The following is a 14,202-nucleotide window of genomic DNA, read 5'->3' as shown; positions in this document are numbered from 1 at the left end:
GGTGTTCAAGAGCATTATCTTCTAGGTTAACATAGTACTAAATAACATCTTTAAGGGTAAGAGAGTAAACAGAGTTAGCAGCATAAAAAAAAAATGAGATTCAACATCACTCCAAAACTTTTTAGATATATCACAATAAAAAAACAGATGTGAAATTGTTTCTGTATTAAGATTACAAAAAGCACAGGAATCATCAACATCTATAAACTTAGCAATAATACTACTAACTGGGTAAAATGCATAATAATTTATACAATTTTAAATTTTAGCCTTGTTAGATATGCAATATTTATGGGGTAGAAGCCAAGCTCTTCTCCAGTTTATGTCTTCTATTTGGGACCTCCAGTAAAACTTGCCTCTAGGCACAACTCTATTCATTCTTTAAAAACACTGGCGAGTATGTTTATTATTACACTTTCTATCTGTTAGTTCAATTCCACTCGGCATCAGTACAGTTTGACTTGTTTTATATTCACTGTAACTCAAGTGGCTTTTTATAAGTTGAATTAACTCTATTGGGATAGCACGAGTTACAGATATAAATTCTCTGGAGGGAACAGGAAAACTGTGTACAGACATAAAACGTTCATAAGACAACATATTACCAGCATTATCAAAAAGATCAAGGATATGGATGATACCTCTTTCAAACCATTTTAGCAAGAATAAGGATTTGTTTCTTATAAGAATATTGCCAGTATTCCAGAGGAAAGCCTTGTGGGGTGAGAAATTGTGGACAAAAGCCAGCTTCCATGCTAGGAGAGTTTGTTGATGAAATTTTGAGTTTGATTGGTAATCTATTAGGTGAAAAATTACATTTTAAAAGAAAGGAAAGACCTCCAATTTTATTAAAGATGTAGTTTGGGATGAAAAACCTGATAGAGTCAGGGTTTCTGAGACACTTTCTCAACCAGTTAACCTTAAAGGTATTGACAGTGTCGATAAAATCTAGGACTTCAAGACCTCCTTTTGCCTTACTGTTGGAGAGTACACATTTCTTGAGTTTATGCGATTTATTTTTCCAGATGAAGTCAAAAGGTTAAGACTGTACATCAGATCTGTTTTTAACTTGTGTTTTTCACTCTTTAGTTCTTTACTTCTTTTGATAGCTATATACCTGACTTTATCTTTGAAGAATTCCCATTTTTTCCTATAATTATCATTAAGGCTATCATTAAGAATATCTTATACAAGCTTTTTAACGGCATTATTGAAAGACACATCTTTTAGAAGAGAATTATTGAATTTCCAATAACCTCGCATACCAAAGGTTTCCTGCTTAGAAGCTAGCTTCAGAATGATTTGCTTATGATCCGATAAGGGGGCATATAGATGGCTAACATATTTTACATATTGAAGGGAAGAAGATGAAATTAGAAATAAGTCAATTCTAGATTCTATGGATAATCCTCTATTACACCAGGTGAATTATTTTGTAGAGGGATTAAAAAAAACGCCATGCATCAGTCAAGGAGAGAAGTTTGATTTAATCTAGGAGGGTATCTATCTATCATATCATGTGGACATTCATTAAAGTCACCACACAAAATTATATGTGAACCATTGTATTTCTTGTGCAGTTCTGTCAGTTTTGCTATTATTTCATTAAATAAAATCTTGTTGGAGGCATGAGAATTAAACCCATATATATTGCAAACCATGAAGATAGCATTGTCTTGTTTAATTATTAGTGCAATCCACCTACCATTATCAGAAGGCACTGTTTCAAGAACATCCCCTTTAAACTTGTGTAGAAAAATTAGCACCCCAGCTGAGTGATTAGTACCATGACTAAAGTGAACTACCCCATCGTATTTTCCAAAACTTTGTATCTGACTCGCAAGAATGTGTTTCCTGAAGTAAAATTAAGTCAGCCTCAGTTCTCCTGCAAAGCAAAAAAATCACTTTTCTCTTAGGGATGTCCCTAATACCACTGACATTTAGCGACATGACATTAAGAGAGTTAAACTTAAAATCCATAAGACAGAAAAATAGGAGAGAAATAAAAAAAGTATACCTTTAAACAATTAGACACTGAAGAAACCTTGGAATGTGCTGAAGAAAATCCACCAGAAGTGAGGTGGTGATTAACAACCGTTTCAATCAATCAATCAATCAACTTTTATTTCCAGACTCATGGTCCAATAAATACACATACCAATACAAACAACAACAGGACAATTAAAAAAGGCAATGATACCAGTGTTTCCACATGGATGACTGGTATCACAACATGCGGCGCTGCCTATAGATGATCACTCAACAAATCAAAACATTTGAATCTGTGGATGATTGTCCTAGATCAAGTTAGCGTTATTTCCACAGTTAAAAATTGCCTGCCCAGGTAACAAAGAGGACACAGTCGTAACCATTTATCTCCTCTTGTGTCTTTCAAGATCAGCACAAACCAACACTAATTTTGTATATGATTCTAAGCATGCAAATTTGACAGACAATCACCAGTACATATGTCACATCCTCCTTGAAAAACCCAGCCAACTGCTAGGAGAAAAGATACGCTAAATCATCGGCCATACATCCACAGCGTGGATTTACCAGGGTGGTTTCCAACCATCGCGGCTCAGCTGTCTTTACTGGCTCTTAGATTGTCACGGATAATCACAGTCACAAAAAATAATTAAACAAGGGCAGGTAGAGAACCCCCCTGACCCAACCCCATTACCCACCCGCCCAAATGGTAGAGGACGCATTCCCCCCCACCTTGACTGCATGCTCTGGTTTAAGCATAAAGAGTATGGCCAAGGACCTACAATTCACTGCTATTTGGGCAGCACCTCTTTGGCGGAGCTTTGAAAACAACTTAAAATGATTGACCCCCCTTCCAAAAGCCCCCTGTGAGCATCAATAAAAGCCAAAATAATAACTGAAGAATTCTGTCTTCACTACCACGCTTCCAACACTTCCTTCAGGCGGGGCATAGAACACTAAAGATCAGGTAAGCCATGCTAGCCTTTGAAGCCAAAAAACGTTGTTGGTCTGTGTACCTCAAAGTAAAAAACGTAAAAAAAAGTCTGAGTCTAATAAAATCTTTCGCAAGGAAACCTTTGGATAACACCACCTGCTAAAGCAACTTGGTCTATAGCTTACCAGCTCCACCGTGCGGCCAGGCTTCTGTCCTTGACTGACAGGCACCACCAGGTAATACGAGGCCCAACCAATGGGAAAGTGCCGCAATAGAACGCAATGAGTCATGAAAGCCTGTAAGCAGACATTGGCAAAAAAGAAGCCCAGCCCTCCCCCCGGAACCTTGCAAAATCTGAGGTGCTCTGCACGTGACTGATCGAAGCACTTGCTTAGTTATCAGCTAGCTGTGTCAATGCTTGTTTGGCAAGCCTCCCTAACCAATGCTCGATTCCCAACTGTCCACTGTTGGCAAACGTGCCCCCACTTTGTAAAAGATTATTTTTAACGGCAACTGAATAGCTCAAACCAATGTTGCTCGCACACATTTACAAGGCCCACCCAAAGAAAGGTAAAGTAATTCTGTACATAACTATCAATGAAACTTGAGACTAGAGTAAAGAAGTTTCAAGCATAGCCCAGAAAATCTATAAAGTTATAGGAATTCTTAACATTATGAAAATATATTAAATGTAAAAGTGGAAATTAAATTCATAACCCGAAAATACTGCTCAAAGGAAAAAGATACTTCAATATAAAGAAACCTGGGCAATATCTCCCCCAATCTATCAGGGTGCCCCATTAGAATGCAATGGTTAAATGCAACCATTGATAAGCTGTCGGTCCGGTGGCTTGTGTTGTAAAGTCTTGCTACAGCCGCGAGTGCGATGATCGTCCCACACGCGACCCCTACCGCGTAAAAGGCACGTGGTGGGAATGTATAAACGAATAAGCCAACACATGGCGTGCCAAACCCGTCTGGGCCCAAAATAGGTCGGGCAACCCCTACCGCAAGCAGTGCGACGTCTCGGTGGCAATGGAAATCTGAGTTCCACCATGCCCGCCAGGTTTGGCAGCCAACCCTGTGTACAGCTAAGCTCCCGCCTCCCCTTTCCGTTTCCCACCGAGGCATAGTTAGTTAGTTAGTTAGTGAGTACCGAAAAACAGGAACAATGGAAACGAGTTCGAGGGCAGCATACTTGTACCGCTATGCCCTCCCTCTTTTTCCCAACATTACATCGGGCGATTCGTCGCCCATGAATCTGACATCCTGGTTACTCCCAGGAAGGATCGTACACGATGCCTGTAAGAGGCCGCAACTGTTGCTGAAGCCGGTAGCCAAAACGTACTGTCCGGGACGTTAGCCACGTTCCAGTGAAGCAACAGCAAAAAACCGGCACCTCCCCTGTAGAATTTTAAGATTTTTCACCAGCGCAGCCAGTTTGTCGATCTTATTAAACATCTCTTCAATGGAGAAAAAGCCTTCAGGGCCGTTCTTTGCTCTTCTTTCAATGAATAAATACTATCCAGTTCTAATATAACTGATGCTAGCAGCATCTACGCTAACCGCTTTAGCAGCCGCCATTGTTGTTTTTAAGCAGTCACTTTTCACACACATCGTTACACACACCACTCCCATAGCTGCCAGTGGTTCCTCATAGACTGCTGTTTTACAAGTTCAGCTGCCTCACAAGGTTACAATAAAAACTACTGCTATAAAGGGGGATTCACAAAAAATCATACAAATTAAATGCATGAAAATAACCACACCTACTTGAATTAAATGCAACCATGCAATTGATACATACATGTGCATATACACTTGCATCAAATTTACTTCTGCTATCTTTAATGTCGCGTTATTGTATCTGTCTGTGTTGGTGATTGCTGCAATCTGTTTGTCTGAAAATTGGAAAATCAATACTTAAGTGTTTGCATTTCCTTCGCAGGATGCAGTTCAGGCAGCAGACCGAGCCAGTAAATACAAAGAGGAGAATCGTCAAATCCTCAAAGAGAGCATCGAGGTCGCTCCCTTCACTGCTAAGATCCAGCGCTCCAGTGACCCAGGGATGGACAGGGACAGAGAGAGAAGTAGGGACCCAGCCTTCCCTGTCCGGATACCGGCTCTCGCATCCCCAAGCCCCAAGGCCGGCCACACCCATCCCCATGTCATCCAGTCAGAAAAGAGCAATTATTTCACCACACTGTCCAACAGTGTAGTAAACGAGCCTCCAAGACTTTACCCTTCCAAGGAGCTCAGCTCTTATTATGAGAAAGTGTCCACTGGAGGTCCAGGGGTTGTGGCCGGTGTCGGGGCCTCTGTGCCAAGCCAGGGGGCTCTGTCCCTGGGCAGCTACAGCTCCAAAGCCTCTCTCTCCAAGCCCCCTCCCCTCATTAAGCACCAGCCAGAGGGGGGAGAGGGTTTAGCAGGGAAAATCACAGAGCAGCTCAGCCAGCAGGTGACACTAGTCCAACAGCAACATCAGCACCATGCAGGTATGGACAGGATAGAACGCCGCAGCCCTGCCATTTCTCCTTCATCCTCTTCCTCTTCCTCTTTCTCCTCAGCCCCCAACCACCATCATCATCACCACCACCATCAACAGCAGCAACAACACCAGCTCAGGGCAATGCCATCTCTCCACCGAGCGCCTGTCTTCCATCCACCCACACAGCACGCACTGGAGCGCAAAGAGGCTGCAGAGCGGGAGAAGGAAAGAGAACGAGAGAGGGAGAGAGCAGGTTATGGACGCCTGTCTCCACCCACACTCACACCCATCCAGCCAGTTAGCTTAGCAGCAGCTGGTAGCAAGACATTAGCAGAGCAGCAGAAGCCCCCCACACTGCTGCCAGAACTCAGGGACATCAAAGGTCATGGAAACACTGCCGCTGTCACCTCTGGGGCCTCGGCCATCAGTGGGGAGATTATGACTTCATCTGCAGATGGTTGGAGAGGTATGATTCAGGAAAGAGGAGGCTCATTCTCTGGAGAGAAAGGAGCGCCAAGGGACAAGCCTCAATCCGCAATGGCATCAGTCATTGTACGTCCATCGTCATCTATTAAGTATGATAGTCCGGTTGGTGCTAACAAATATGGTGCTATGATCCATAAGGAGTTTCCCCAAGGAGGGTTCTACCCCTCCAAGGTTCAGGGGGAATGTAGACTAGGGGAGAGTGTTAGAGAACCTGGAGCTGGCAGGGTTATCCAACCCAACTCCAACCTGGATGACATGTGTGTCCAGTATAAAAAGACTATGCGTGGCATGCAGGGAACTATAGGAGCCGGTACCATAAACTCTGTGTGCAGGACAGCCGTTTCAGCTTTTGGCATACAGATTAAAAGTGGGACATCCATCCCTGAGCTGGGCTACTCAGTCTCAGCACGAGGAGAGATTTCAGCCCATAAAACTGGCATTGGTGGCAGGGTACTGAGCCACTTAGGACCAGGAGAGCACCAGGAGGGATTAGGCTCACGCACCATATCTCCAAGTGGGTCTCTGCCTCCCCCTAGTCCAGCAGGGACACCCCAGCCCAGTCCATGCCTCACCCCAACACCTAGCTCCATTTCAGGCTCCAACCAGCCTTACTCCTCCTCTTTTGTCCACCTTAAGAAGCACAAAGCTGCATTGGCCGCAGCCCAGTCCAGAAGCAACTTCTCCACTGCTCGCACATCCATCGCAGCTGGAAACTCCTCCCTTACTGTGGATTCAGTTGACAAAACTCCCATTCACAACTCGCCCCCACCACCCTCCTCCAGCCAAGCCTCATCATCCTCAGTTGACAGCGGTAACAGCAGCTCGGCAAGCGGGAGCACAACACCAGGAAAGTCCAGTCCCCTGCCTAACGGCCATACCTCTGGTTCAGCCTCTGCGAGCAGCGGGCAGCCTAATAACTACCACAAGCTGAAGAAAGCCTGGTTAACCCGGCACTCAGAGGAGGACAGGAACACAACTGCTACTCTGAGCTCCACTAGTTCTAAACCAGAGAGAGTACTTAGCACCACCACTAGCACAAGTAACACAGCAGCCATGTCAGATATGATCAAGCCCTGCACAGTCAATCTCAGCGCCTCCACTTCCAGTGAGGTGGAGATGAGCAAAGACAGTGGAAGCAAAGCTGAGAGAGAGAGGCACCCAGAGGAGAAAGTGGGAGGAGCAGCAGGAGGAGGGGAGGAGAGGAAAACAGCACCTTCATCAAGACGAGGGAACAAACGAACATATGAGTCTGGTTCGGAGAGTGTGGGAGATGACTCTGACGCCAGTGAGAGCAAAATGGAGGGCCGAGCTAAGCGTCAGCCTAAACCAACCTACAAGAAAAAACAGAATGATATGGCCAAGAAGAAAGGAGACAATGAAAAGGAGGAAGATGACGTAAAACCCAATGGCATCTTCAGATCAGCTCGAGAGAAGACTAAACTCAAGCTGGCCAGCAGCAGTAAGTCTTATTTAACACATTTACTGTAGCACTAAGAATCGCTTTTAAATTGTCTCCCCAGCAGCCTTGTCTCCCCAGCAGCAGCATTGAGAGAGAGAATGTGTGTTTGTTTTGTTTTTTTCAACATTTGACCTGATGCAGGGGTCAAATATGTGTTTTATTTGGACGACAAGCTCTGTTTGAAGCAATCAGTTAATATTTATTGCTTGTGAAGCAAAGCAAAGAACCAGCTTATTTATTGAGACCTCCCTATGGTAATGAGCATTTTTTTTATCAATCCCATAATAAAATGTAGTTACTGGTAATGACTTAATAATGGGCACACTTCTCAGATGGGATCCCCCGCTCTGTCCTGAAGGACTGGAGGAAGGTGAAGAAGCTGAAGCAGACGGGAGAATCTTTCCTGCAGGATGACTCGTGTTCAGAAATAGGACCCAACCTGCAGAAGTGTCGGGAGTGCAGGGTGGTCCGCAACAAGAAGGGCGAGGAGCCGGCACATTCCCCCGTCTTCTGTCGCTTCTACTATTTCAGACGGTAAAACTCTCACATTAAATTTGTTTCCATTCTCCTTACAGTTTCCTTTACTGTAACTGCTGGACATGACTACATTGGGAATTGCACCTACATGCAGTGTTCTTAAAGATTCTGTGGGATCCTGAAACCCCACATAAATGCTACTACAATAATTCAGTTCAATTCAGTTTTATTTGTATAGCGCCAAATTATAACAGAATTTATCTCAGAACACTTTTCAAAATAGAGCAGGTCTAGACCGAACTCCCTAACTCCTAAAATTATTTACAGAGACCCAACAGTTCCCACCATGAGCAAGCACTTGGCGCCGTCCACATTGAACACACACACACACAACCACACACCCACATTAGATAAGCAGCAACAGCAGCTGCAGTCTGGGGTCTAACAGGGTAAATCTGCTAAAGAGGATTTTCTGCTCTATAATCTTTTCCTCGCTGCAGAACTGCTGCTGCTGCCATCTTTCTCTGTTTCCCTATCCCCTTCTCCGCAAATCCATTTCTTTCATTGCTCTCTCACACTCTCACCACATCTCACCTCCTCCCTGTCTGACCCAGTAAACTGGGATTTCATATATATTCACCTGAGCTGACTGGGTTGTTTAAGGACACCATAGACAGTGGGGGTTTACAGAGAGATGGCTCATCTAGAAAACCATCCTCTTATTTATACAACATATGAATGCATATACCCTACTATTTGACACATGAGTGTTGTACTGGTGAGAATTACAAAGTAACAGTTCACCGTAGGAATCCTTTAGCTGCTGTAATGTAAGTGTTTGAATGTGCAGCAGCAAGGATTGTTTAAACTGTTCGCACTCTTTGTGACTTCCAATAGCGGCAAGATTTTAATTTCTTAATTTCTTTCCCCCCGTCACATCTCCCCACAAAAATGTACATTTTTCTGGTGTTTGCACTTTAGTCCATTTTTTTGTCAGATATTAATCTGACAACTTCATAGTGGTGATGTGAGTGGATAACTTAGCAGCCACACCCAGAACTTAGTGATTACTTTTTATCTCACTTTCTGACAGCAGAATATGTTAGTTACTAGCTGGATTTACAATGAGGTGTGTGGCAATATTAGCTTTTTTAATTTAGCAGCACTGCGAGTTCTTCCCTAGTCCAATTGCGATTTAAACAGTGCTTTCAGTGGTCTCTGTCATGCTGTTCAAGTCCAAGTTAATCAATTTATTATCCGGATGTCCCCAATGGAAGATGTTGATTATCACAGATCTACTTTTGATACACTTACCGGACTGGTGCTAGTGACCTGTTTCCTTCCATCCAGGCTTTCCTACAGTAAAAATGGAGTCATCCGGATGGATGGTTTCTCCACTCCAGACCAGTTTGATGATGAAGCCCTGGCCCTGTGGGTCCCTGGGGTGATGGAGGAGAGCCACCTGGATCAAACCACAGCCAAGTACATCCTCAGCTTCATAGGAGACAAGTTCTGTCAGATGTCTGTGACTGAAAATACTGCAGCTACCTGGGTCAAGAAGGATGGTAAGTTGTATTTAAATGTCGTTGGCTGATGTTTTGATTAAATAACCCTAACCATGTTTTTACAGTGATGTCATTTTTTGCGTGTTTCAGCCAAGCTTGCGTGGAAGAGAGCAGTGAGGGGGGTGAGGGAGATGTGTGATGCCTGCGAGGCAACACTCTTCAATATCCACTGGGTCTGTCAGAAATGTGGTTTTGTTGTCTGCTTGGACTGCTACAAGGCGAAGGAAAGAAGGAGCTCCAAAGGTTAGTTGTGTGTATGTTTTGACAGTTAGACAAACATTCTCCTAACAAGGATTCTCGCATATCACAGAAATAATACAATTTCCTGCTTAACCTTGCTCCAAATAACATGGTTGTGCATGTGTGCATTAGTGTATGCAAGCTTCTTCTGTTAATCAGTTAAATCATTTACTAAAAGTAAAAAAAACGTTGATTTGAATTTAAACGTCCCGTGTGTAACATTTAGGAGGCTCTATTGTTATTGTCTATACGTTATTATACACTAATGAAAACATATCTATGAATGTTATATTGAAATTCTGCCAATAGATCCTTCTTAATGTTACACACGGGACCTTTAAGTGGAAATATATGGATAAAAGGAAAATAAAACTATGGACTGTGACATTAAAACTGTGCATAATGTAAGTAGTAAAGCAGAAAATGTTCTCTACTTAATATTAAGCGGAGTCTTTGGTGCCAAGACAATTATCAGTCATTCTTAACAACATACATATCCAGGGGGAAACACACCCAATGTGTATTTGACAATCATCAATCATCATACATATCATCATACATATACATATATAGGTATGTTTTCATTAGTGTATAATTACCTGAATATAGTAATTGTTTTCGTTACCTTAGCACTACAGTTCTACAGGCCTTTTGTGAATTCCACCATGTTAAACCGCCATTTTTCTACAGTAGCCCAGATAGGACAAACCTAACACTGGTTCTAGACAGGGGCGTTCACGTTTTTCTTGGTGGGTATTATTACAGCAACTTACGTGTGTGTGTGTGTGTGTCTCTCTCTCTGTGATCAGATAAAGAACTATATGGTTGGCTGAAGTGTGTGAAAGGCCAACCCCACGATCACAAACACCTGATGCCAACACAGATCATACCTGGCACAGGTACAGTACACACTACACTCTCTATGTCTTACTGTTTACAATGTGTCTGCATTCCAAGGCCCTCATTATCTTCTCCTACTGTAGCTGCTTTGTCTAGTAGAGTGTGTGGCTGATGTGGGTTAAAGATTGATTGATATTTTTGGACTTTTGTGTCATGTAGTTTGGGTATTAATTACTGACTGTATTATGTTACATTTTATTAATAATGATAAAAACAATCTTTATTGTCAAATGTGGAAATTAGCCTGGCTTCACATGTTGTTTAAAACACATATACAAACAATAATAAATGTAAATAAAACACAACATGCACAGTACAGACAACAATAACAGACATGGTTCAAGTGTAAGAGGTGCATTTGGTATGAAGACTTTGTTCTACTCCTCCTAATTTTACTTTCTTGAAATGTTTCAATTCTGCTGCATGTTTTCAGTGCTGACAGAGTTAGTGACTTCCATGCACTCTCTGAGAGAAAAATACAACATCAGATCGCACTGCCCCTGCACCAACAAACAGAACCTCCTTACCAAACTACCAGCCACCAACGGAGTCTCACAGGTACTGTTTCAGCTCCTGGGCTGGAATACTGTGTCTCACAATTATTGTTGTTTTTATAATGTACTAATATATTGTTTACAATTCCCTGTAAATGCTGCCATAGACACCCTAATGTTGATTTGTAGAGGGGCCACAGCGGACGCTATTAAAGTGATACTAGGTCCTAAATAGAACAAATGGCAGGTTGTTTCAATTTTAGCCTTTTAGTCAACCAACAGGGCAAAACTGACAATCAAAAGAGTAATCCTAAAATGCACCAGAAATAACTTTTAATGAATAACCTTTTATTTATTTGCTCTTCGCTCTTAAAGTTCATGATAAGCACCTGTGTCATCGTGGTATAATTGTAAGAGTGGACTGTTTCAATGAGCACCACCTGGCTTAGATGCCTTCCAGAGGCTACCTGGTGGTTATGAATGCACACAACCACTACTTAGAAGTTATAGATTCAGCCTTTTATTAAGTTTGAACTGCATCACTGTTTAGAAAGCCTTTTTCACCCTCTCTGTCTGATTTTCTTTTACAAAGGCGCAAATGCCAATTTTTACAATAGGCTGACCCTGTTGGTGTTGTGCTAAGATTTCATTCTAACCTTTCTCTGCCAGGTCCTGCAGAATGTCCTGAACCACAGTAACAAGCTGTCCCTGGTGAAAACTGAGCTGGGCTCTCAGCAGAACTCTGACCAAGGAGGAACCAAGGCAGAAACTAACGGAGGAGGTGGCAGAGGAAGCAGTCCTGGCAGCGATGCAGGAAGTGCTCCTGTCACCCCACCAGAGTCCCAGTCACCTCTACACTTCCTGGCTGACTTGGCAGAGCAGAAATCCAGGGAGGAGAAAAAAGGTGAGGGAAAGGGGATTGTGCTGTTTTCTTGAATAGAATAAGTACAGTTGCAATCATTCAGTCAATGCTTCTTTCCTCTTTTCTATTTCCTCCAAAAGATCCTGTTCTCTTTTGTGTATTTTACCTGCAGAAAATGTGTCTGTGATTAGTAACCACTTTCCCCTCCTCCTCTTTCAGAAAACAAGGAGTTATTGCTGCTGGGTAAATCAGTAAAGGAAGACAAGGATGGGGACAGCCTGGAGGTCCTGCAGCAGTGTAAAACCACCTCACTGGTGGCTAACAGTACAGAGCAGGGCTCCACACTCAGAGATCTGCTCACCACCACAGCAGGGAAGCTGAAGCTGGGCTCCACTGATGCAGGAATCGCCTTTGCACCAGTCTACTCTAATGCTTCACAGGTAAACAGATTGATCTATGATGTAATCAAGGGTCAAACATTATTGGATGTATAATATATAATAATTAAAATATTATAATATTAAAAATATTATTACCTGTTGTACCACTTTGTTTTGTCGATGCCAACTAATTGACAAAGAAATCTGGTTTAAAATACTAAAGTCCTGTTTTTCTCTTTTCTCTTTTCTTCCTAAAGACTGGAAAAGGTGGGCGGACAATGCCTAATATCCTCGATGACATCATAGCCTCAGTAGTTGAGAATAAAATCCCCGCCAGCCGCCAGAACATCAACACCAAACTGTCAATCAAACAAGAGCCTGTCACCCCAGGCAACAACAACAACAACCCTGCCCCTGCTGTTACAGAGGACACCAAACCAGACAGGAAGAAGTCAGGGCCTGTTACTGCAGAAGTACCAGAAGAATCAACCAATCAGTATCCAGATATTTCCCACTGCTGGTTGAACAACAAACGCTTACTGTGGCTCAAAGATCACCGCAACCAGAACAACTGGAAGCTGTTCAGAGAGTGCTGGAAACAAGGACAGGTACACAGCAGTCTAGTAAGCAGTCATAGTAAGAGTGCTGTACTAAGAGTAGTTAGTGACAATAACGTTGATATGAATGGTTCTGTGTTTGTCCAGCCTGTGTTAGTGTCAGGAATCCATAAGCGACTGAATGCCAGTCTGTGGAAAGCCGAATCCTTCAACCAGGAGTTTGCAGACCACCAGGGAGACCTCCTCAACTGTAAAGACCAGGTGGTGTCCAACTCCGGGATCAAGGAGTTCTGGGATGGATTTGAGGACATCACCAGTGAGTTCATCATCACTTGGTTTCATTGATTGATTAGATAGCTGCTTAGACACATCACCATGAACTACTGAGAAAGCGGTGATGTAAGATTATTCAGTCTAACTAAAATCTTCTGACCTGTTTAGAGCGGCCCAAGTCCAAGGATGGAGAGCCCATGGTCTACAGACTGAAGGACTGGCCTTCTGGAGAGGAGTTCATGGCCCTCATGCCCTCAAGGTACACACACTTCACCTCTTTGTCACTACATTAGTCCTGTGCTGTTTAATCTCAAGCTTTACAATCCAAAATATAAATGCAAACCTCATTTTCTAAAAATGATAATTCAAATGTGTTTCATAAGCACACGTCTGAAGATGCATTATAAGCTTATTATCTAAAAGAAGTGTTTTTGCAGATATGATGACTTGATGAAGAACCTGCCCCTGCCTGAGTACTCAGATCCAGAGGGCAACCTCAACCTGGCCTCCCACCTACCGTCTTTCTTTGTCAGGCCAGATCTTGGGCCAAGACTATGCTGTGCCTACGGTAGGAAGGAAATTCCTAAAGGGAAATAGAAATCATTCCATGTCGCCTGAAAACATTAGTCTTTTGATCTTAATTATTTCATCATGAATGCTCAAAAAAATTAGCAAGGAAATAAAAGATTTGAGATTTTGGAGCTTAACTAGTGTTTAATGAAATCTAGCTTGACTAATACATCTGCCCCTGACAGACATCTGAATTCCAGCTTTGATCTATTGGCAGTTTGAACTATTTAATAATTGTTTTCTTCAACTGTGTGTTTGTCCCTGTATATATATGTTGTTAAGAATGACTGATAATTGTCTTGGCACCAAAGAGTCCACTTAATATTGAGTATAGAACATTTTCTGCTTTACTACTTACATTATGCACAGTTTTAATGTCACAGTCCATAGTTTTATCTTCCTTTTTTGCATATATTTCCACTTAAAGGTCCCGTGTGTAACTGTCAGGCCAAACAGTCAAGCAATAAGGAGAACAGGGGTTTATTGAAAAATAGGGTCTTTTTCTATTTACCCAAAAATACCAAACAA

The 14,202-nt window shown here is 42.6% G+C and overlaps 1 protein-coding gene across 1 annotated transcript in view; it reads left to right on the top strand.

Annotated features, from left to right (window-relative positions):
• Nucleotides 1–14,202, top strand: part of jmjd1cb (jumonji domain containing 1Cb) — a gene marked incomplete in the record, with an annotated part of 33,715 nt that overhangs the window by 13,145 nt on the left and 6,368 nt on the right. Inside the window, 12 exon segments of the mRNA XM_035668090.1 lie at nt 4,872–7,356; nt 7,689–7,890; nt 9,184–9,398; nt 9,489–9,641; nt 10,448–10,537; nt 10,972–11,096; nt 11,702–11,936; nt 12,114–12,334; nt 12,532–12,882; nt 12,979–13,147; nt 13,273–13,363; nt 13,542–13,672. Coding sequence (XP_035523983.1) covers nt 4,872–7,356; nt 7,689–7,890; nt 9,184–9,398; nt 9,489–9,641; nt 10,448–10,537; nt 10,972–11,096; nt 11,702–11,936; nt 12,114–12,334; nt 12,532–12,882; nt 12,979–13,147; nt 13,273–13,363; nt 13,542–13,672 — 4,468 coding nt within the window.

Source organism: Morone saxatilis, unplaced genomic scaffold, assembly GCF_004916995.1.
Source record: "Morone saxatilis isolate NCDOM2014 unplaced genomic scaffold, NCSU_SB_2.0 Contig1, whole genome shotgun sequence".
Classification (NCBI taxonomy): domain Eukaryota; kingdom Metazoa; phylum Chordata; class Actinopteri; family Moronidae; genus Morone; species Morone saxatilis.
This window is presented reverse-complemented; position numbering and strand designations above follow the sequence as displayed.